Raw genomic sequence first — 26,168 nt, forward strand, 5'->3', positions numbered from 1 at the left:
CAGCTTTAGGTAGGCCATGTATTTTGTTCAAGTTAGCTATCTGACTAATATTTTTACTACAGCTTTAGGTAGGCCATGTATTTTGTTCAAGTTAGCTATCTGGCTAATATTTTTACTACAGCTTTAGGTAGGCCATGTATTTTGTTCAAGTTAGCTATCTGGCTAATATTTTTACTACAGCTTTAGGTAGGCCATGTATTTTGTTCATGTTAGCTATCTGGCTAATATTTTTACTACAGCTTTAGGTAGGCCATGTATTTTGTTCATGTTAGCTATCTGGCTAATATTTTACTACAGCTTTAGGTAGGCCATGTATTTTGTTCAAGTTAGCTATCTGGCTAATATTTTTACTACAGCTTTAGGTAGGCCATGTATTTTGTTCAAGTTAGCTATCTGGCTAATATTTTTACTACAGCTTTAGGTAGGCCATGTATTTTGTTCATGTTAGCTATCTGGCTAATATTTTTACTACAGCTTTAGGTAGGCCATGTATTTTGTTCATGTTAGCTATCTGGCTAATATTTTTACTACAGCTTTAGGTAGGCCATGTATTTTGTTCAAGTTAGCTATCTGGCTAATATTTTTACTACAGCTTTAGGTAGGCCATGTATTTTGTTCATGTTAGCTATCTGGCTAATATTTTTACTACAGCTTTAGGTAGGCCATGTATTTTGTTCATGTTAGCTATCTGGCTAATATTTTTTTACTACAGCTTTAGGTAGGCCATGTATTTTGTTCATGTTAGCTATCTGGCTAATATTTTTACTACAGCTTTAGGTAGGCCATGTATTTTGTTCATGTTAGCTATCTGGCTAATATTTTTACTACAGCTTTAGGTAGGCCATGTATTTTGTTCATGTTAGCTATCTGGCTAATATTTTTACTACAGCTTTAGGTAGGCCATGTATTTTGTTCATGTTAGCTATCTGGCTAATATTTTTACTACAGCTTTAGGTAGGCCATGTATTTTGTTCATGTTAGCTATCTGGCTAATATTTTTACTACAGCTTTAGGTAGGCCATGTATTTTGTTCATGTTAGCTATCTGGCTAATATTTTTACTACAGCTTTAGGTAGGCCATGTATTTTGTTCATGTTAGCTATCTGGCTAATATTTTTACTACAGCTTTAGGTAGGCCATGTATTTTGTTCATGTTAGCTATCTGGCTAATATTTTTACTACAGCTTTAGGTAGGCCATGTATTTTGTTCATGTTAGCTATCTGGCTAATATTTTTACTACAGCTTTAGGTAGGCCATGTATTTTGTTCAAGTTAGCTATCTGGCTAATATTTTTACTACAGCTTTAGGTAGGCCATGTATTTTGTTCAAGTTAGCTATCTGGCTAATATTTTTACTACAGCTTTAGGTAGGCCATGTATTTTGTTCATGTTAGCTATCTGGCTAATATTTTTACTACAGCTTTAGGTAGGCCATGTATTTTGTTCATGTTAGCTATCTGGCTAATATTTTTACTACAGCTTTAGGTAGGCCATGTATTTTGTTCATGTTAGCTATCTGGCTAATATTTTACTACAGCTTTAGGTAGGCCATGTATTTTGTTCATGTTAGCTATCTGGCTAATATTTTTACTACAGCTTTAGGTAGGCCATGTATTTTGTTCATGTTAGCTATCTGGCTAATATTTTACTACAGCTTTAGGTAGGCCATGTATTTTGTTCATGTTAGCTATCTGGCTAATATTTTTACTACAGCTTTAGGTAGGCCATGTATTTTGTTCAAGTTAGCTATCTGGCTAATATTTTTACTACAGCTTTAGGTAGGCCATGTATTTTGTTCATGTTAGCTATCTGGCTAATATTTTTACTACAGCTTTAGGTAGGCCATGTATTTTGTTCAAGTTAGCTATCTGGCTAATATTTTTACTACAGCTTTAGGTAGGCCATGTATTTTGTTCAAGTTAGCTATCTGGCTAATATTTTTACTACAGCTTTAGGTAGGCCATGTATTTTGTTCATGTTAGCTATCTGGCTAATATTTTTACTACAGCTTTAGGTAGGCCATGTATTTTGTTCATGTTAGCTATCTGGCTAATATTTTTACTACAGCTTTAGGTAGGCCATGTATTTTGTTCATGTTAGCTATCTGGCTAATATTTTTACTACAGCTTTAGGTAGGCCATGTATTTTGTTCAAGTTAGCTATCTGACTAATATTTTTACTACAGCTTTAGGTAGGCCATGTATTTTGTTCATGTTAGCTATCTGGCTAATATTTTTACTACAGCTTTAGGTAGGCCATGTATTTTGTTCATGTTAGCTATCTGGCTAATATTTTTACTACAGCTTTAGGTAGGCCATGTATTTTGTTCATGTTAGCTATCTGGCTAATATTTTTACTACAGCTTTAGGTAGGCCATGTATTTTGTTCATGTTAGCTATCTGGCTAATATTTTTACTACAGCTTTAGGTAGGCCATGTATTTTGTTCATGTTAGCTATCTGGCTAATATTTTTACTACAGCTTTAGGTAGGCCATGTATTTTGTTCATGTTAGCTATCTGGCTAATATTTTTACTACAGCTTTAGGTAGGCCATGTATTTTGTTCAAGTTAGCTATCTGGCTAATATTTTTACTACAGCTTTAGGTAGGCCATGTATTTTGTTCATGTTAGCTATCTGGCTAATATTTTTACTACAGCTTTAGGTAGGCCATGTATTTTGTTCATGTTAGCTATCTGGCTAATATTTTTACTACAGCTTTAGGTAGGCCATGTATTTTGTTCAAGTTAGCTATCTGGCTAATATTTTTACTACAGCTTTAGGTAGGCCATGTATTTTGTTCATGTTAGCTATCTGGCTAATATTTTTACTACAGCTTTAGGTAGGCCATGTATTTTGTTCATGTTAGCTATCTGGCTAATATTTTTACTACAGCTTTAGGTAGGCCATGTATTTTGTTCAAGTTAGCTATCTGGCTAATATTTTTACTACAGCTTTAGGTAGGCCATGTATTTTGTTCAAGTTAGCTATCTGGCTAATATTTTTACTACAGCTTTAGGTAGGCCATGTATTTTGTTCATGTTAGCTATCTGGCTAATATTTTTACTACAGCTTTAGGTAGGCCATGTATTTTGTTCATGTTAGCTATCTGGCTAATATTTTTACTACAGCTTTAGGTAGGCCATGTATTTTGTTCATGTTAGCTATCTGGCTAATATTTTTACTACAGCTTTAGGTAGGCCATGTATTTTGTTCATGTTAGCTATCTGGCTAATATTTTTACTACAGCTTTAGGTAGGCCATGTATTTTGTTCATGTTAGCTATCTGGCTAATATTTTTACTACAGCTTTAGGTAGGCCATGTATTTTGTTCAAGTTAGCTATCTGGCTAATATTTTTACTACAGCTTTAGGTAGGCCATGTATTTTGTTCATGTTAGCTATCTGGCTAATATTTTTACTACAGCTTTAGGTAGGCCATGTATTTTGTTCATGTTAGCTATCTGGCTAATATTTTTACTACAGCTTTAGGTAGGCCATGTATTTTGTTCAAGTTAGCTATCTGGCTAATATTTTTACTACAGCTTTAGGTAGGCCATGTATTTTGTTCAAGTTAGCTATCTGGCTAATATTTTTACTACAGCTTTAGGTAGGCCATGTATTTTGTTCATGTTAGCTATCTGGCTAATATTTTTACTACAGCTTTAGGTAGGCCATGTATTTTGTTCATGTTAGCTATCTGGCTAATATTTTTACTACAGCTTTAGGTAGGCCATGTATTTTGTTCATGTTAGCTATCTGGCTAATATTTTTACTACAGCTTTAGGTAGGCCATGTATTTTGTTCAAGTTAGCTATCTGGCTAATATTTTTACTACAGCTTTAGGTAGGCCATGTATTTTGTTCATGTTAGCTATCTGGCTAATATTTTTACTACAGCTTTAGGTAGGCCATGTATTTTGTTCATGTTAGCTATCTGGCTAATATTTTACTACAGCTTTAGGTAGGCCATGTATTTTGTTCATGTTAGCTATCTGGCTAATATTTTTACTACAGCTTTAGGTAGGCCATGTATTTTGTTCATGTTAGCTATCTGGCTAATATTTTTACTACAGCTTTAGGTAGGCCATGTATTTTGTTCATGTTAGCTATCTGGCTAATATTTTTACTACAGCTTTAGGTAGGCCATGTATTTTGTTCATGTTAGCTATCTGGCTAATATTTTTACTACAGCTTTAGGTAGGCCATGTATTTTGTTCATGTTAGCTATCTGGCTAATATTTTACTACAGCTTTAGGTAGGCCATGTATTTTGTTCAAGTTAGCTATCTGGCTAATATTTTTACTACAGCTTTAGGTAGGCCATGTATTTTGTTCAAGTTAGCTATCTGGCTAATATTTTTACTACAGCTTTAGGTAGGCCATGTATTTTGTTCAAGTTAGCTATCTGGCTAATATTTTACTACAGCTTTAGGTAGGCCATGTATTTTGTTCATGTTAGCTATCTGGCTAATATTTTTACTACAGCTTTAGGTAGGCCATGTATTTTGTTCATGTTAGCTATCTGGCTAATATTTTTACTACAGCTTTAGGTAGGCCATGTATTTTGTTCAAGTTAGCTATCTGGCTAATATTTTTACTACAGCTTTAGGTAGGCCATGTATTTTGTTCATGTTAGCTATCTGGCTAATATTTTACTACAGCTTTAGGTAGGCCATGTATTTTGTTCATGTTAGCTATCTGGCTAATATTTTTACTACAGCTTTAGGTAGGCCATGTATTTTGTTCATGTTAGCTATCTGGCTAATATTTTTACTACAGCTTTAGGTAGGCCATGTATTTTGTTCAAGTTAGCTATCTGGCTAATATTTTTACTACAGCTTTAGGTAGGCCATGTATTTTGTTCATGTTAGCTATCTGGCTAATATTTTTACTACAGCTTTAGGTAGGCCATGTATTTTGTTCAAGTTAGCTATCTGGCTAATATTTTTACTACAGCTTTAGGTAGGCCATGTATTTTGTTCATGTTAGCTATCTGGCTAATATTTTACTACAGCTTTAGGTAGGCCATGTATTTTGTTCATGTTAGCTATCTGGCTAATATTTTTACTACAGCTTTAGGTAGGCCATGTATTTTGTTCATGTTAGCTATCTGGCTAATATTTTTACTACAGCTTTAGGTAGGCCATGTATTTTGTTCAAGTTAGCTATCTGGCTAATATTTTTACTACAGCTTTAGGTAGGCCATGTATTTTGTTCATGTTAGCTATCTGCTAATATTTTTACTACAGCTTTAGGTAATGTATTTTGTTCAAGTTAGCTACTAATATTTTTACTACAGCTTTAGGTAGGCCATGTATTTTGTTAGTTAGCTATCTGGCTAATATTTTTACTACAGCTTTAGGTAGGCCATGTATTTTGTTCATGTTAGCTATCTGGCTAATATTTTACTACAGCTTTAGGTAGGCCATGTATTTTGTTCATGTTAGCTATCTGGCTAATATTTTTACTACAGCTTTAGGTAGGCCATGTATTTTGTTCATGTTAGCTATCTGGCTAATATTTTTACTACAGCTTTAGGTAGGCCATGTATTTTGTTCAAGTTAGCTATCTGGCTAATATTTTTACTACAGCTTTAGGTAGGCCATGTATTTTGTTCATGTTAGCTATCTGGCTAATATTTTACTACAGCTTTAGGTAGGCCATGTATTTTGTTCATGTTAGCTATCTGGCTAATATTTTTACTACAGCTTTAGGTAGGCCATGTATTTTGTTCATGTTAGCTATCTGGCTAATATTTTTACTACAGCTTTAGGTAGGCCATGTATTTTGTTCAAGTTAGCTATCTGGCTAATATTTTTACTACAGCTTTAGGTAGGCCATGTATTTTGTTCATGTTAGCTATCTGGCTAATATTTTTACTACAGCTTTAGGTAGGCCATGTATTTTGTTCATGTTAGCTATCTGGCTAATATTTTTACTACAGCTTTAGGTAGGCCATGTATTTTGTTCAAGTTAGCTATCTGGCTAATATTTTTACTACAGCTTTAGGTAGGCCATGTATTTTGTTCATGTTAGCTATCTGGCTAATATTTTTACTACAGCTTTAGGTAGGCCATGTATTTTGTTCAAGTTAGCTATCTGGCTAATATTTTTACTACAGCTTTAGGTAGGCCATGTATTTTGTTCAAGTTAGCTATCTGGCTAATATTTTTACTACAGCTTTAGGTAGGCCATGTATTTTGTTCATGTTAGCTATCTGGCTAATATTTTTACTACAGCTTTAGGTAGGCCATGTATTTTGTTCATGTTAGCTATCTGGCTAATATTTTTACTACAGCTTTAGGTAGGCCATGTATTTTGTTCATGTTAGCTATCTGGCTAATATTTTTACTACAGCTTTAGGTAGGCCATGTATTTTGTTCATGTTAGCTATCTGGCTAATATTTTTACTACAGCTTTAGGTAGGCCATGTATTTTGTTCATGTTAGCTATCTGGCTAATATTTTTACTACAGCTTTAGGTAGGCCATGTATTTTGTTCATGTTAGCTATCTGGCTAATATTTTTTACTACAGCTTTAGGTAGGCCATGTATTTTGTTCATGTTAGCTATCTGGCTAATATTTTACTACAGCTTTAGGTAGGCCATGTATTTTGTTCATGTTAGCTATCTGGCTAATATTTTTACTACAGCTTTAGGTAGGCCATGTATTTTGTTCATGTTAGCTATCTGGCTAATATTTTTACTACAGCTTTAGGTAGGCCATGTATTTTGTTCAAGTTAGCTATCTGGCTAATATTTTACTACAGCTTTAGGTAGGCCATGTATTTTGTTCAAGTTAGCTATCTGGCTAATATTTTACTACAGCTTTAGGTAGGCCATGTATTTTGTTCATGTTAGCTATCTGGCTAATATTTTTACTACAGCTTTAGGTAGGCCATGTATTTTGTTCATGTTAGCTATCTGGCTAATATTTTTACTACAGCTTTAGGTAGGCCATGTATTTTGTTCATGTTAGCTATCTGGCTAATATTTTTACTACAGCTTTAGGTAGGCCATGTATTTTGTTCATGTTAGCTATCTGGCTAATATTTTTACTACAGCTTTAGGTAGGCCATGTATTTTGTTCATGTTAGCTATCTGGCTAATATTTTTACTACAGCTTTAGGTAGGCCATGTATTTTGTTCATGTTAGCTATCTGGCTAATATTTTTACTACAGCTTTAGGTAGGCCATGTATTTTGTTCATGTTAGCTATCTGGCTAATATTTTTACTACAGCTTTAGGTAGGCCATGTATTTTGTTCATGTTAGCTATCTGGCTAATATTTTTACTACAGCTTTAGGTAGGCCATGTATTTTGTTCAAGTTAGCTATCTGGCTAATATTTTTACTACAGCTTTAGGTAGGCCATGTATTTTGTTCATGTTAGCTATCTGGCTAATATTTTTACTACAGCTTTAGGTAGGCCATGTATTTTGTTCATGTTAGCTATCTGGCTAATATTTTTACTACAGCTTTAGGTAGGCCATGTATTTTGTTCAAGTTAGCTATCTGGCTAATATTTTTACTACAGCTTTAGGTAGGCCATGTATTTTGTTCATGTTAGCTATCTGGCTAATATTTTTACTACAGCTTTAGGTAGGCCATGTATTTTGTTCATGTTAGCTATCTGGCTAATATTTTTACTACAGCTTTAGGTAGGCCATGTATTTTGTTCATGTTAGCTATCTGGCTAATATTTTTACTACAGCTTTAGGTAGGCCATGTATTTTGTTCAAGTTAGCTATCTGGCTAATATTTTTACTACAGCTTTAGGTAGGCCATGTATTTTGTTCATGTTAGCTATCTGGCTAATATTTTACTACAGCTTTAGGTAGGCCATGTATTTTGTTCATGTTAGCTATCTGGCTAATATTTTACTACAGCTTTAGGTAGGCCATGTATTTTGTTCATGTTAGCTATCTGGCTAATATTTTTACTACAGCTTTAGGTAGGCCATGTATTTTGTTCATGTTAGCTATCTGGCTAATATTTTTACTACAGCTTTAGGTAGGCCATGTATTTTGTTCATGTTAGCTATCTGGCTAATATTTTTACTACAGCTTTAGGTAGGCCATGTATTTTGTTCATGTTAGCTATCTGGCTAATATTTTTACTACAGCTTTAGGTAGGCCATGTATTTTGTTCATGTTAGCTATCTGGCTAATATTTTTACTACAGCTTTAGGTAGGCCATGTATTTTGTTCATGTTAGCTATCTGGCTAATATTTTTACTACAGCTTTAGGTAGGCCATGTATTTTGTTCATGTTAGCTATTTGGCTAATATTTTTACTACAGCTTTAGGTAGGCCATGTATTTTGTTCATGTTAGCTATCTGACTAATATTTTTACTACAGCTTTAGGTAGGCCATGTATTTTGTTCATGTTAGCTATCTGGCTAATATTTTTACTACAGCTTTAGGTAGGCCATGTATTTTGTTCAAGTTAGCTATCTGGCTAATATTTTTACTACAGCTTTAGGTAGGCCATGTATTTTGTTCATGTTAGCTATCTGGCTAATATTTTTACTACAGCTTTAGGTAGGCCATGTATTTTGTTCATGTTAGCTATCTGGCTAATATTTTTACTACAGCTTTAGGTAGGCCATGTATTTTGTTCATGTTAGCTATCTGGCTAATATTTTTACTACAGCTTTAGGTAGGCCATGTATTTTGTTCATGTTAGCTATCTGGCTAATATTTTTACTACAGCTTTAGGTAGGCCATGTATTTTGTTCATGTTAGCTATCTGGCTAATATTTTTACTACAGCTTTAGGTAGGCCATGTATTTTGTTCATGTTAGCTATCTGGCTAATATTTTTACTACAGCTTTAGGTAGGCCATGTATTTTGTTTAAGTTAGCTATCTGGCTAATATTTTTACTACAGCTTTAGGTAGGCCATGTATTTTGTTCAAGTTAGCTATCTGACTAATATTTTTACTACAGCTTTAGGTAGGCCATGTATTTTGTTCATGTTAGCTATCTGGCTAATATTTTTACTACAGCTTTAGGTAGGCCATGTATTTTGTTCATGTTAGCTATCTGGCTAATATTTTTACTACAGCTTTAGGTAGGCCATGTATTTTGTTCATGTTAGCTATCTGGCTAATATTTTTACTACAGCTTTAGGTAGGCCATGTATTTTGTTCATGTTAGCTATCTGGCTAATATTTTTACTACAGCTTTAGGTAGGCCATGTATTTTGTTCAAGTTAGCTATCTGGCTAATATTTTACTACAGCTTTAGGTAGGCCATGTATTTTGTTCATGTTAGCTATCTGGCTAATATTTTTACTACAGCTTTAGGTAGGCCATGTATTTTGTTCATGTTAGCTATCTGGCTAATATTTTTACTACAGCTTTAGGTAGGCCATGTATTTTTGTTCATGTTAGCTATCTGGCTAATATTTTTACTACAGCTTTAGGTAGGCCATGTATTTTGTTCATGTTAGCTATCTGGCTAATATTTTTACTACAGCTTTAGGTAGGCCATGTATTTTGTTCATGTTAGCTATCTGGCTAATATTTTTACTACAGCTTTAGGTAGGCCATGTATTTTGTTCAAGTTAGCTATCTGGCTAATATTTTTACTACAGCTTTAGGTAGGCCATGTATTTTGTTCAAGTTAGCTATCTGGCTAATATTTTTACTACAGCTTTAGGTAGGCCATGTATTTTGTTCATGTTAGCTATCTGGCTAATATTTTTACTACAGCTTTAGGTAGGCCATGTATTTTGTTCATGTTAGCTATCTGGCTAATATTTTTACTACAGCTTTAGGTAGGCCATGTATTTTGTTCATGTTAGCTATCTGGCTAATATTTTTACTACAGCTTTAGGTAGGCCATGTATTTTGTTCATGTTAGCTATCTGGCTAATATTTTACTACAGCTTTAGGTAGGCCATGTATTTTGTTCATGTTAGCTATCTGGCTAATATTTTTACTACAGCTTTAGGTAGGCCATGTATTTTGTTCAAGTTAGCTATCTGGCTAATATTTTTACTACAGCTTTAGGTAGGCCATGTATTTTGTTCATGTTAGCTATCTGGCTAATATTTTTACTACAGCTTTAGGTAGGCCATGTATTTTGTTCATGTTAGCTATCTGGCTAATATTTTTACTACAGCTTTAGGTAGGCCATGTATTTTGTTCAAGTTAGCTATCTGGCTAATATTTTTACTACAGCTTTAGGTAGGCCATGTATTTTGTTCATGTTAGCTATCTGGCTAATATTTTTACTACAGCTTTAGGTAGGCCATGTATTTTGTTCATGTTAGCTATCTGGCTAATATTTTTACTACAGCTTTAGGTAGGCCATGTATTTTGTTCATGTTAGCTATCTGGCTAATATTTTTACTACAGCTTTAGGTAGGCCATGTATTTTGTTCATGTTAGCTATCTGGCTAATATTTTTACTACAGCTTTAGGTAGGCCATGTATTTTGTTCATGTTAGCTATCTGGCTAATATTTTTACTACAGCTTTAGGTAGGCCATGTATTTTGTTCATGTTAGCTATCTGGCTAATATTTTTACTACAGCTTTAGGTAGGCCATGTATTTTGTTCAAGTTAGCTATCTGACTAATATTTTTACTACAGCTTTAGGTAGGCCATGTATTTTGTTCATGTTAGCTATCTGGCTAATATTTTTACTACAGCTTTAGGTAGGCCATGTATTTTGTTCATGTTAGCTATCTGGCTAATATTTTTACTACAGCTTTAGGTAGGCCATGTATTTTGTTCATGTTAGCTATCTGGCTAATATTTTTACTACAGCTTTAGGTAGGCCATGTATTTTGTTCATGTTAGCTATCTGGCTAATATTTTTACTACAGCTTTAGGTAGGCCATGTATTTTGTTCATGTTAGCTATCTGGCTAATATTTTTACTACAGCTTTAGGTAGGCCATGTATTTTGTTCAAGTTAGCTATCTGGCTAATATTTTTACTACAGCTTTAGGTGGCCATGTATTTTGTTCATGTTAGCTATCTGGCTAATATTTTTACTACAGCTTTAGGTAGGCCATGTATTTTGTTCATGTTAGCTATCTGGCTAATATTTTTACTACAGCTTTAGGTAGGCCATGTATTTTGTTCATGTTAGCTATCTGGCTAATATTTTTACTACAGCTTTAGGTAGGCCATGTATTTTGTTCATGTTAGCTATCTGGCTAATATTTTTACTACAGCTTTAGGTAGGCCATGTATTTTGTTCATGTTAGCTATCTGGCTAATATTTTTACTACAGCTTTAGGTAGGCCATGTATTTTGTTCATGTTAGCTATCTGGCTAATATTTTTACTACAGCTTTAGGTAGGCCATGTATTTTGTTCATGTTAGCTATCTGGCTAATATTTTTACTACAGCTTTAGGTAGGCCATGTATTTTGTTCATGTTAGCTATCTGGCTAATATTTTACTACAGCTTTAGGTAGGCCATGTATTTTGTTCATGTTAGCTATCTGGCTAATATTTTTACTACAGCTTTAGGTAGGCCATGTATTTTGTTCATGTTAGCTATCTGGCTAATATTTTACTACAGCTTTAGGTAGGCCATGTATTTTGTTCAAGTTAGCTATCTGGCTAATATTTTTACTACAGCTTTAGGTAGGCCATGTATTTTGTTCATGTTAGCTATCTGGCTAATATTTTTTACTACAGCTTTAGGTAGGCCATGTATTTTGTTCAAGTTAGCTATCTGGCTAATATTTTTACTACAGCTTTAGGTAGGCCATGTATTTTGTTCAAGTTAGCTATCTGGCTAATATTTTTACTACAGCTTTAGGTAGGCCATGTATTTTGTTCATGTTAGCTATCTGGCTAATATTTTTACTACAGCTTTAGGTAGGCCATGTATTTTGTTCATGTTAGCTATCTGGCTAATATTTTTACTACAGCTTTAGGTAGGCCATGTATTTTGTTCATGTTAGCTATCTGGCTAATATTTTTACTACAGCTTTAGGTAGGCCATGTATTTTGTTCATGTTAGCTATCTGGCTAATATTTTTACTACAGCTTTAGGTAGGCCATGTATTTTGTTCATGTTAGCTATCTGGCTAATATTTTTACTACAGCTTTAGGTAGGCCATGTATTTTGTTCATGTTAGCTATCTGGCTAATATTTTACTACAGCTTTAGGTAGGCCATGTATTTTGTTCATGTTAGCTATCTGGCTAATATTTTTACTACAGCTTTAGGTAGGCCATGTATTTTGTTCATGTTAGCTATCTGGCTAATATTTTTACTACAGCTTTAGGTAGGCCATGTATTTTGTTCATGTTAGCTATCTGGCTAATATTTTTACTACAGCTTTAGGTAGGCCATGTATTTTGTTCAAGTTAGCTATCTGGCTAATATTTTTACTACAGCTTTAGGTAGGCCATGTATTTTGTTCATGTTAGCTATCTGGCTAATATTTTACTACAGCTTTAGGTAGGCCATGTATTTTGTTCATGTTAGCTATCTGGCTAATATTTTTACTACAGCTTTAGGTAGGCCATGTATTTTGTTCAAGTTAGCTATCTGGCTAATATTTTTACTACAGCTTTAGGTAGGCCATGTATTTTGTTCATGTTAGCTATCTGGCTAATATTTTTACTACAGCTTTAGGTAGGCCATGTATTTTGTTCATGTTAGCTATCTGGCTAATATTTTTACTACAGCTTTAGGTAGGCCATGTATTTTGTTCAAGTTAGCTATCTGGCTAATATTTTTACTACAGCTTTAGGTAGGCCATGTATTTTGTTCAAGTTAGCTATCTGGCTAATATTTTTACTACAGCTTTAGGTAGGCCATGTATTTTGTTCAAGTTAGCTATCTGGCTAATATTTTTACTACAGCTTTAGGTAGGCCATGTATTTTGTTCAAGTTAGCTATCTGGCTAATATTTTTACTACAGCTTTAGGTAGGCCATGTATTTTGTTCATGTTAGCTATCTGGCTAATATTTTTACTACAGCTTTAGGTAGGCCATGTATTTTGTTCATGTTAGCTATCTGGCTAATATTTTTTACTACAGCTTTAGGTAGGCCATGTATTTTGTTCAAGTTAGCTATCTGGCTAATATTTTTACTACAGCTTTAGGTAGGCCATGTATTTTGTTCATGTTAGCTATCTGGCTAATATTTTTACTACAGCTTTAGGTAGGCCATGTATTTTGTTCATGTTAGCTATCTGGCTAATATTTTTACTACAGCTTTAGGTAGGCCATGTATTTTGGTCAAGTTAGCTATCTGGCTAATATTTTTACTACAGCTTTAGGTAGGCCATGTATTTTGTTCAAGTTAGCTATCTGGCTAATATTTTTACTACAGCTTTAGGTAGGCCATGTATTTTGTTCATGTTAGCTATCTGGCTAATATTTTTACTACAGCTTTAGGTAGGCCATGTATTTTGTTCAAGTTAGCTATCTGGCTAATATTTTTACTACAGCTTTAGGTAGGCCATGTATTTTGTTCAAGTTAGCTATCTGGCTAATATTTTTACTACAGCTTTAGGTAGGCCATGTATTTTGTTCATGTTAGCTATCTGACTAATATTTTTACTACAGCTTTAGGTAGGCCATGTATTTTGTTCATGTTAGCTATCTGGCTAATATTTTTACTACAGCTTTAGGTAGGCCATGTATTTTGTTCATGTTAGCTATCTGAATAATATTTTTACTACAGCTTTAGGTAGGCCATGTATTTTGTTCATGTTAGCTATCTGACTAATATTTTTACTACAGCTTTAGGTAGGCCATGTATTTTGTTCATGTTAGCTATCTGGCTAATATTTTTACTACAGCTTTAGGTAGGCCATGTATTTTGTTCAAGTTAGCTATCTGGCTAATATTTTTACTACAGCTTTAGGTAGGCCATGTATTTTGTTCATGTTAGCTATCTGGCTAATATTTTTACTACAGCTTTAGGTAGGCCATGTATTTTGTTCAAGTTAGCTATCTGGCTAATATTTTTACTACAGCTTTAGGTAGGCCATGTATTTTGTTCATGTTAGCTATCTGGCTAATATTTTTACTACAGCTTTAGGTAGGCCATGTATTTTGTTCATGTTAGCTATCTGACTAATATTTTTACTACAGCTTTAGGTAGGCCATGTATTTTGTTCATGTTAGCTATCTGGCTAATATTTTTACTACAGCTTTAGGTAGGCCATGTATTTTGTTCTAGTTAGTTATCTGACTAATATTTTTCCTACAGCTTTAGGTAGGCCATGTATTTTGTTCATGTTAGCTATCTGGCTAATATTTTTACTACAGCTTTAGGTAGGCCATGTATTTTGTTCATCTTAGCTATCTGGCTAATATTTTTACTACAGCTTTAGGTAGGCCATGTATTTTGTCCATGTTAGCCATCTGACTAATATTTTTACTACAGCTTTAGGTAGGCCATGTATTTTGTTCATGTTAGCTATCTGGCTAATATTTTTACTACAGCTTTAGGTAGGCCATGTATTTTGTTCAAGTTAGCTATCTGGCTAATATTTTTACTACAGCTTTAGGTAGGCCATGTATTTTGTTCATGTTAGCTATCTGGCTAATATTTTTACTACAGCTTTAGGTAGGCCATGTATTTTGTTCATGTTAGCTATCTGGCTAATATTTTTACTACAGCTTTAGGTAGGCCATGTATTTTGTTCAAGTTAGCTATCTGAATAATATTTTTACTACAGCTTTAGGTAGGCCATGTATTTTGTTCAAGTTAGCTATCTGGCTAATATTTTTACTACAGCTTTAGGTAGGCCATGTATTTTGTTCATGTTAGCTATCTGGCTAATATTTTTACTACAGCTTTAGGTAGGCTATGTATTTTGGTCAAGTTAGCTATCTGGCTAATATTTTTACTGCAGCTTTAGGTAGGCCATGTATTTTGTTCAAGTTAGCTATCTGAATAATATTTTTACTACAGCTTTAGGTAGGCCATGTATTTTGTTCATGTTAACTATCTGGCTAATATTTTTACTACAGCTTTAGGTAGGCCATCTATTTTTGTCAAGTTAGCTATCTGGCTAATATTTTTACTACAGCTTTAGGTAGGCGATGTATTTTGTTCAAGTTAGCTATCTGGCTAATATTTTTACTACAGCTTTAGGTAGGCCATGTATTTTGTTCAAGTTAGCTATCTGACTAATATTTTTACTACAGCTTTAGGTAGGCCATGTATTTTGTTCATGTTAGCTATCTGACTAATATTTTTACTACAGCTTTAGGTAGGCCATGTATTTTGTTCATGTTAGCTATCTGGCTAATATTTTTACTACAGCTTTAGGTAGGCCATGTATTTTGTTCATGTTAGCTATCTGGCTAATATTTTACTACAGCTTTAGGTAGGCCATGTATTTTGTTCATGTTAGCTATCTGGCTAATATTTTTACTACAGCTTTAGGTAGGCCATGTATTTTGTTCAAGTTAGCTATCTGGCTAATATTTTTACTACAGCTTTAGGTAGGCCATGTATTTTGTTCATGTTAGCTATCTGGCTAATATTTTTACTACAGCTTTAGGTAGGCCATGTATTTTGTTCATGTTAGCTATCTGGCTAATATTTTTACTACAGCTTTAGGTAGGCCATGTATTTTGTTCATGTTAGCTATCTGGCTAATATTTTTACTACAGCTTTAGGTAGGCCATGTATTTTGTTCATGTTAGCTATCTGGCTAATATTTTACTACAGCTTTAGGTAGGCCATGTATTTTGGTCAAGTTAGCTATCTGGCTAATATTTTTACTACAGCTTTAGGTAGGCCATGTATTTTGTTCATGTTAGCTATCTGGCTAATATTTTTACTACAGCTTTAGGTAGGCCATGTATTTTGTTCAAGTTAGCTATCTGAATAATATTTTTACTACAGCTTTAGGTAGGCCATGTATTTTGTTCAAGTTAGCTATCTGAATAATATTTTTACTACAGCTTTAGGTAGGCCATGTATTTTGTTCATGTTAGCTATTTGGCTAATATTTTTACTACAGCTTTAGGTAGGCCATGTATTTTGTTCATGTTAGCTATCTGACTAATATTTTACTACAGCTTTAGGTAGGCCATGTATTTTGTTCATGTTAGCTATCTGACTAATATCTTTACTACAGCTTTAGGTAGGCCATGTATTTTGTTCATGTTAGCTATCTGGCTAATATTTTTACTACAGCTTTAGGTAGGCCATGTATTTTGTTCAAGTTAGCTATCTGGCTAATATTTTTACTACAGCTTTAGGTAGGCCATGTATTTTGTTCAAGTTAGCTATCTGAATAATATTTTTTACTACAGCTTTAGGTAGGCCATGTATTTTGTTCAAGTTAGCTATCTGAATAATATTTTTAATACAGCTTTAGGTAGGCCATGTATTTTGTTCATGTTAGCTATTTGGCTAATATTTTTACTACAGCTTTAGGTAGGCCATGTATTTTGGTCAAGTTAGCTATCTGGCTAATATTTTTACTACAGCTTTAGGTAGGCCATGTATTTTGTTCATGTTAGCTATCTGACTAATATTTTTACTACAGCTTTAGGTAGGCCATGTATTTTGTTCATGTTAGCTATCTGGCTAATATTTTTACTACAGCTTTAGGTAGGCCATGTATTTTGTTCATGTTAGCTATCTGAATAATATTTTTACTACAGCTTTAGGTAGGCCATGTATTTTGTTCATGTTAGCTATCTGACTAATATTTTTACTACAGCTTTAGGTATGCCATGTATTTTGTTCATGTTAGCTATCTGGCTAATATTTTTACTACAGCTTTAGGTAGGCCATGTATTTTGGTCAAGTTAGCTATCTGGCTAATATTTTTACTACAGCTTTAGGTAGGCCATGTATTTTGTTCAAGTTAGCTATCTGGCTAATATTTTACTACAGCTTTAGGTAGGCCATGTATTTTGTTCAAGTTAGCTATCTGACTAATATTTTTACTACAGCGTTAGGTAGGCCATGTATTTTGTTCAAGTTAGTTATCTAGCTAATATTTTTACTACAGCTTTAGGTAGGCCATGTATTTTGTTCATCATAGCTATCTGGCTAATATTTTACTACAGCTTTAGGTAGGCCATGTATTTTGTTCAAGTTAGCTATCTGGCTAATATTTTTACTACAGCTTTAGGTAGGCCATGTATTTTGTTCATGTTAGCTATCTGACTAATATTTTTACTACAGCTTTAGGTAGGCCATGTATTTTGTTCAAGTTAGTTATCTAGCTAATATTTTTACTACAGCTTTAGGTAGGCCATGTATTTTGTTCAAGTTAGCTATCTGGCTAATATTTTTACTACAGCTTTAGGTAGGCCATGTATTTTGTTCATGTTAGCTATCTGACTAATATTTTTACTACAGCTTTAGGTAGGCCATGTATTTTGTTCATGTTAGCTATCTGGCTAATATTTTTACTACAGCTTTAGGTAGGCCATGTATTTTGTTCATGTTAGCCATCTGGCTAATATTTTTACTACAGCTTTAGGTAGGCCATGTATTTTGTTCATGTTATCTATCTGGCTAATATTTTTACTACAGCTTTAGGTAGGCCATGTATTTTGGTCAAGTTAGCTATGTTGCTAATATTTTTACTACAGCTTTAGGTAGGCCATGTATTTTGTTCAAGTTAGCTATCTGGCTAATATTTTTACTACAGCTTTAGGTAGGCCATGTATTTTGTTCATGTTAGCTATCTGGCTAATATTTTTACTACAGCTTTAGGTAGGCCATGTATTTTGTTCAAGTTAGCTATCTGGCTAATATTTTTACTACAGCTTTAGGTAGGCTATGTATTTTGGTCAAGTTAGCTATCTGGCTAATATTTTTACTACAGCTTTAGGTAGGCCATGTATTTTGTTCAAGTTAGCTATCTCACTAATATTTTTACTACAGCTTTAGATAGGCCATGTATTTTGTTCAAGTTAGCTATCTGACTAATATTTTTACTACAGCGTTAGGTAGGCCATGTATTTTGTTCAAGTTAGCTATCTGACTAATATTTTTACTACAGCTTTAGGTAGGCCATGTATTTTGTTCATGTTAGCTATCTGGCTAATATTTTTACTACAGCTTTAGGTAGGCCATGTATTTTGTTCAGTTAGCTATCTGGCTAATATTTTTACTACAGCTTTAGGTAGGCCATGTATTTTGTTCATGTTAGCTATCTGGCTAATATTTTACTACAGCTTTAGGTAGGCCATGTATTTTGTTCATGTTAGCTATCTGGCTAATATTTTTTACTACAGCTTTAGGTAGGCCATGTATTTTGTTCAAGTTAGCTATCTGGCTAATATTTTTTACTACAGCTTTAGGTAGGCCATGTATTTTGTTCATGTTAGCTATCTGGCTAATATTTTTACTACAGCTTTAGGTAGGCCATGTATTTTGTTCATGTTAGCTATCTGACTAATATTTTTACTACAGCTTTAGGTAGGCCATGTATTTTGTTCAAGTTAGCTATCTGGCTAATATTTTTACTACAGCTTTAGGTAGGCCATGTATTTTGGTCAAGTTAGCTATCTGGCTAATATTTTTACTACAGCTTTAGGTAGGCCATGTATTTTGTTCAAGTTAGCTATCTGGCTAATATTTTTACTACAGCTTTAGGTAGGCCATGTATTTTGTTCATGTTAGCTATCTGACTAATATTTTTACTACAGCTTTAGGTCGGCCATGTATTTTGGTCAAGTTAGCTATCTGGCTAATATTTTTACTACAGCTTTAGGTAGGCCATGTATTTTGTTCAAGTTAGCTATCTGGCTAATATTTTTACTACAGCTTTAGGTAGGCCATGTATTTTGTTCATGTTAGCTATCTGACTAATATTTTTACTACAGCTTTAGGTAGGCTATGTATTTTGGTCAAGTTAGCTATCTGGCTAATATTTTTACTACAGCTTTAGGTAGGCCATGTATTTTGTTCAAGTTAGCTATCTGAATAATATTTTTACTACAGCTTTAGGTAGGCCATGTATTTTGTTCATGTTAGCTATCTGGCTAATATTTTTACTACAGCTTTAGGTAGACTATCTATTTTGTTCAAGTTAGCTATCTGGCTAATATTTTTACTACAGCTTTAGGTAGGCCATGTATTTTGGTCAAGTTAGCTATCTGGCTAATATTTTTACTACAGCTTTAGGTAGGCCATGTATTTTGTTCATGTTAGCTATCTGGCTAATATTTTTACTACAGCTTTAGGTAGGCCATGTATTTTGTTCATGTTAGCTATCTGGCTAATATTTTTACTACAGCTTTAGGTAGGCCATGTATTTTGTTCAAGTTAGCTATCTGAATAATATTTTTACTACAGCTTTAGGTAGGCCATGTATTTTGTTCAAGTTAGCTATCTGAATAATATTTTTAATACAGCTTTAGGTAGGCCATGTATTTTGTTCATGTTAGCTATTTGGCTAATATTTTTACTACAGCTTTAGGTAGGCCATGTATTTTGTTCATGTTAGCTATCTGACTAATATTTTTACTACAGCTTTAGGTAGGCCATGTATTTTGTTCATGTTAGCTATCTGGCTAATATTTTTACTACAGCTTTAGGTAGGCCATCTATTTTGGTAATGTTAGCTATCTGGCTAATATTTTTACTACAGCTTTAGGTAGGCCATGTATTTTGTTGAAGTTAGCTATCTGGCTAATATTTTTACTACAGCTTTAGGTAGGCCATGTATTTTGTTGAAGTTTGCTATCTGAATAATATTTTTACTACAGCTTTAGGTAGGCCATGTATTTTGTTCAAGTTAGCTATCTGAATAATATTTTTACTACAGCTTTAGGTAGGCCATGTATTTTGTTCATGTTAGCTATTTGGCTAATATTTTTACTACAGCTTTAGGTAGGCCATGTATTTTGGTCAAGTTAGCTATCTGGCTAATATTTTTACTACAGCTTTAGGTAGGCCATGTATTTTGTTCATGTTAGCTATCTGACTAATATTTTTACTACAGCTTTAGGTAGGCCATGTATTTTGTTCATGTTAGCTATCTGGCTAATATTTTTACTACAGCTTTAGGTAGGCCATGTATTTTGTTCATGTTAGCTATCTGAATAATATTTTTACTACAGCTTTAGGTAGGCCATGTATTTTGTTCATGTTAGCTATCTGACTAATATTTTTACTACAGCTTTAGGTAGGCCATGTATTTTGTTCATGTTAGCTATCTGGCTAATATTTTACTACAGCTTTAGGTAGGCCATGTATTTTGTTCAAGTTAGCTATCTGGCTAATATTTTACTACAGCTTTAGGTAGGCCATGTATTTTGTTCAAGTTAGCTATCTGACTAATATTTTTACTACAGCTTTAGGTAGGCCATGTATTTTGTTCAAGTTAGCTATCTGGCTAATATTTTTACTACAGCTTTAGGTAGGCCATGTATTTTGTTCATGTTAGCTATCTGAATAATATTTTTACTAAAGCTTTAGGTAGGCCATGTATTTTGTCCATGTTAGCCATCTGACTAATATTTTTACTACAGCTTTAGGTAGGCCATGTATTTTGTTCATGTTAGCTATCTGGCTAATATTTTTACTACAGCTTTAGGTAGGCCATGTATTTTGTTCAAGTTAGCTATCTGGCTAATATTTTTACTACAGCTTTAGGTAGGCCATGTATTTTGTTCATGTTAGCTATCTGGCTAATATTTTACTACAGCTTTAGGTAGGCCATGTATTTTGTTCAAGTTAGCTATCTGACTAATATTTTTACTACAGCTTTAGGTAGGCCATGTATTTTGTTCAAGTTAGCTATCTGGCTAATATTTTTACTACAGCTTTAGGTAGGCCATGTATTTTGTTCAAGTTAGCTATCTGGCTAATATTTTTACTACAGCTTTAGGTAGGCCATGTATTTTGTTCATGTTAGCTATCTGGCTAATATTTTTACTACAGCTTTAGGTAGGCCATGTATTTTGTTCATGTTAGCTATCTGGCTAATATTTTTACTACAGCTTTAGGTAGGCCATGTATTTTGTTCAAGTTAGCTATCTGGCTAATATTTTTACTACAGCTTTAGGTAGGCCATGTATTTTGTTCATGTTAGCTATCTGACTAATATTTTTACTACAGCTTTAGGTAGGCCATGTATTTTGTTCATGTTAGCTATCTGGCTAATATTTTTACTACAGCTTTAGGTAGGCCATGTATTTTGTTCATGTTAGCTATCTGGCTAATATTTTTACTACAGCTTTAGGTAGGCCATGTATTTTGTTCATGTTAGCTATCTGGCTAATATTTTTACTACAGCTTTAGGTAGGCCATGTATTTTGTTCATGTTAGCTATCTGGCTAATATTTTTACTACAGCTTTAGGTAGGCCATGTATTTTGTTCATGTTAGCTATCTGACTAATATTTTTACTACAGCTTTAGGTAGGCCATGTATTTTGTTCATGTTAGCTATCTGACTAATATTTTTACTACAGCTTTAGGTAGGCCATGTATTTTGTTCATGTTAGCTATCTGGCTAATATTTTTACTACAGCTTTAGGTAGGCCATGTATTTTGTTCAAGTTAGCTATCTGGCTAATATTTTTACTACAGCTTTAGGTAGGCCATGTATTTTGTTCATGTTAGCTATCTGGCTAATATTTTTACTACAGCTTTAGGTAGGCCATGTATTTTGTTCATGTTAGCTATCTGGCTAATATTTTTACTACAGCTTTAGGTAGACTATCTATTTTGGTCAAGTTAGCTATCTGGCTAATATTTTTACTACAGCTTTAGGTAGACAATTTATTTTGGTCAAGTTAGCTATCTGGCTAATATTTTTATTACAGCTTTAGGTAGGCCATGTATTTTGTTCATGTTAGCTATCTGACTAATATTTTTACTACAGCTTTAGGTAGGCCATGTATTTTGTTCAAGTTAGCTATCTGACTAATATTTTTACTACAGCTTTAGGTAGGCCATGTATTTTGTTCAAGTTAGCTATCTGACTAATATTTTTACTACAGCTTTAGGTAGGCCATGTATTTTGTTCATGTTAGCTATCTGACTAATATTTTTACTACATTTTTGGTAGGCCATCTATTTTGTTCAAGTTAGTTATCTAGCTAATATTTTTACTACAGCTTTAGGTAGGCCATGTATTTTGTTCATGTTAGCTATCTGGCTAATATTTTTACTACAGCTTTAGGTAGGCCATGTATTTTGTTCATCATAGCTATCTGGCTAATATTTTTACTACAGCTTTAGGTAGGCCATGTATTTTGTTCAAGTTAGCTATCTGGCTAATATTTTTACTACAGCTTTAGGTAGGCCATGTATTTTGTTCATGTTAGCTATCTGGCTAATATTTTTACTACAGCTTTAGGTAGGCCATGTATTTTGTTCATGTTAGCTATCTGGCTAATATTTTTACTACAGCTTTAGGTAGGCCATGTATTTTGTTCATGTTAGCTATCTGACTAATATTTTTACTACAGCTTTAGGTAGGCCATGTATTTTGTTCATGTTAGCTATCTGACTAATATTTTTACTACAGCTTTAGGTAGGCCATGTATTTTGTTCAAGTTAGCTATCTGACTAATATTTTTACTACAGCTTTAGGTAGGCCATGTATTTTGTTCATGTTAGCTATCTGAATAATATTTTTACTACAGCTTTAGGTAGGCCATGTATTTTGTTCATGTTAGTTATCTGACTAATATTTTTACTACAGCTTTAGGTAGGCCATGTATTTTGTTCAAGTTAGCTATCTGAATAATATTTTTACTACAGCTTTAGGTAGGCCATGTATTTTTTCAAGTTAGCTATCTGAATAATATTTTTACTACAGCTTTAGGTAGGCCATGTATTTTGTTCATGTTAGCTATCTGACTAATATTTTTACTACAGCTTTAGGTAGGCCATGTATTTTGTTCATGTTAGCTATCTGACTAATATTTTTACTACAGCTTTAGGTAGGCTATGTATTTTGTTCATGTTAGTTATCTGACTAATATTTTTACTACAGCTTTAGGTAGGCCATGTATTTTGTTCATGTTAGCTATCTGAATAATATTTTTACTACAGCTTTAGGTAGGCCATGTATTTTGTTCATGTTAGCTATCTGACTAATATTTTTACTACAGCTTTAGGTAGGCCATGTATTTTGTTCATGTTAGCTATCTGGCTAATATTTTTACTACAGCTTTAGGTAGGCCATGTATTTTGTTCATGTTAGCTATCTGAATAATATTTTTACTAAAGCTTTAGGTAGGCCATGTATTTTGTTCATGTTAGCCATCTGACTAATATTTTTACTACAGCTTTAGGTAGGCCATGTATTTTGTTCATGTTAGCTATCTGACTAATATTTTTACTACAGCTTTAGGTAGGCCATGTATTTTGTTCATGTTAGCTATCTGACTAATATTTTTACTACAGCTTTAGGTAGGCCATGTATTTTGGTCAAGTTAGCTATCTGGCTAATATTTTTACTACAGCTTTAGGTAGGCCATGTATTTTGTTCATGTTAGCTATCTGGCTAATATTTTTACTACAGCTTTAGGTAGGCCATGTATTTTGTTCATGTTAGCTATCTGGCTAATATTTTTACTACAGCTTTAGGTAGACTATCTATTTTGGTCAAGTTAGCTATCTGGCTAATATTTTTACTACAGCTTTAGGTAGGCCATGTATTTTGTTCATGTTAGCTATCTGAATAATATTTTTACTACAGCTTTAGGTAGGCCATGTATTTTGTTCATGTTAGCTATCTGGCTAATATTTTTACTACAGCTTTAGGTAGGCGATGTATTTTGTTCAAGTTAGCTATCTGGCTAATATTTTTACTACAGCTTTAGGTAGGCCATGTATTTTGTTCAAGTTAGCTATCTGGCTAATATTTTTACTACAGCTTTAGGTAGGCCATGTATTTTGTTCAAGTTAGCTATCTTGCTAATATTTTTACTACAGCTTTAGGTAGGCGATGTATTTTGTTCAAGTTAGCTATCTGAATAATATTTTTACTACAGCTTTAGGTAGGCGATGTATTTTGTTCAAGTTAGCTATCTGTCTAATATTTTTACTACAGCTTTAGGTAGGCGATGTATTTTGTTCAAGTTAGCTATCTGGCTAATATTTTTACTACAGCTTTAGGTAGGCCATGTATTTTGTTCAAGTTAGCTATCTGAATAATATTTTTACTACAGCTTTAGGTAGGCCATGTATTTTGTTCAAGTTAGCTATCTGGCTAATATTTTTACTACAGCTTTAGGTAGGCCATGTATTTTGTTCAAGTTAGCTATCTGGCTAATATTTTTACTACAGCTTTAGGTAGGCCATGTATTTTGTTCAAGTTAGCTATCTGGCTAATATTTTTACTACAGCTTTAGGTAGGCCATGTATTTTGTTCAAGTTAGCTATCTGAATAATATTTTTACTATAGCTTTAGGTAGGCCATGTATTTTGTTCAAGTTAGCTATCTGACTAATATTTTTACTACAGCTTTAGGTAGGCCATGTATTTTGTTCATGTTAGCTATCTGACTAATATTTTTACTACAGCTTTAGGTAGGCCATGTATTTTGTTCATGTTATCTTTCTGGTTAATATTTTTACTACAGCTTTAGGTAGACTATCTATTTTGTTCAAATTAGTTATCTGGCTAATATTTTTACTACAGCTTTAGGTAGGCCATGTATTTTGTTCAAGTTAGTTATCTGGCTAATATTTTTATTACAGCTTTAGGTAGGCCATGTATTTTGTTCATGTTAGCTATCTGGCTAATATTTTTACTACAGCTTTAGGTAGGCCATGTATTTTGTTCATGTTATCTATCTGGATAATATTTTTACTACAGCTTTAGGTAGACTATCTATTTTGTTCAAGTTAGTTATCTGGCTAATATTTTTACTACAGCTTTAGGTAGGCCATGTATTTTGTTCAAGTTAGTTATCTGGCTAATATTTTACTACAGCTTTAGGTAGGCCATGTATTTTGTTCATGTTAGCCATCTGGCTAATATTTTTACTACAGCTTTAGGTAGGCCATGTATTTTGTTCATGTTATCTATCTGGCTAATATTTTTACTACAGCTTTAGGTAGACTATCTATTTTGTTCAAGTTAGTTATCTGGCTAATATTTTTACTACAGCTTTAGGTAGGCCATGTATTTTGTTCAAGTTAGTTATCTGGCTAATATTTTACTACAGCTTTAGGTAGGCCATGTATTTTGATTAATCATCATTTCGCCCATGTTAAAAAGCTCAGTCCTTTTTTTGGACACCCCTTTTGTAACACCTAATGTGCTTTTGATTAGATTATTTTCAATATAACATTTATAGATAATTCACCAGGAGGCCATGTAGATAGCTGTATCATTTTTATCAGTACATTTATGATAGACACCTTTTTAAATACTACACAGTAAGTGTTCTAAGAAAGTTTTGTGAATTCTGTTCATTATATAGTAGGATTTGTGGGAAAGTAACATTACTGGGTGTTTAATGACTAGTGTGAATTCAGTGTCATTTGAAAATGTTTGTGGGAGGTAGCAGAATTTAAATTGGTTACAATAAACAATCCACCTTATCAGTCATATCAGTTTAAAACTTAAAACGCATTATTTGGAGTTACTTGTTGAATTAAATGTCCTCACACAATATAAATATTAAATGAATTGAGTTAAAACATATTTTAAATTTAATTAATATTTATTCATGTTCTAATATTACAACAACAATTAATGAAGAACATAATAAGAAGATATCTCAAAATAAGATATATAAAGGTAGAAAACATGTCTGTTACTGAATCTGCAGAACGTTGGAAGGATTGATGGCCAGTCTTATGTCATTGTGTGTTTTGCTAATCCTAATGAGGGATGGTTGTTTCTTGTTTGATAGAACCCTTGCTTTATACCAGAATGTTGTGGGTAGAAGTAAGCACACGACAAGTGATTTTTACTTTAAAGTCAGGCTTGATCCACTATGCAAACACTGAAGAGGTCTAGCAACTCCTGAGACAGACCAGGTGTTCCAGTCTGAATACCACCTATCCAGCTTCATGATGTATTTTATGGTAGTTATTACAACTATGACACTGATTTCTATTTTACAGAATGGATGGACTTTATTATAAGCATTTTTCAAACTTAAATCAATAATGTGTTCTCACCAGCTTTAAAACCTTCCATCCTGCAGCATTGATCAATGTTTCTGTTCTCTCTGTAATAACAATAAAACCTTCCATCCTGCAGCATTGATCAATGTTTCTGTTCTCT

At 33.3% G+C, this 26,168-nt stretch overlaps 1 protein-coding gene across 1 annotated transcript in view; it reads right to left on the bottom strand.

The window, feature by feature from the left end:
* The window catches only part of LOC143228456 (rho GTPase-activating protein 26-like), a 147,598-nt gene extending 121,645 nt beyond the window's left edge, over positions 1 to 25,953 (bottom strand). The window contains 1 exon segment of the mRNA XM_076459713.1: positions 25,853 to 25,953. Coding sequence (XP_076315828.1) covers positions 25,853 to 25,953 — 101 coding nt within the window.
* Between the last annotated feature and the right edge of the window lie 215 nt (positions 25,954 to 26,168).

This window comes from Tachypleus tridentatus, chromosome 10 (genome assembly GCF_004210375.1).
Source record: "Tachypleus tridentatus isolate NWPU-2018 chromosome 10, ASM421037v1, whole genome shotgun sequence".
In the NCBI taxonomy this organism is placed as follows: Eukaryota; Metazoa; Arthropoda; class Merostomata; order Xiphosura; family Limulidae; genus Tachypleus; species Tachypleus tridentatus.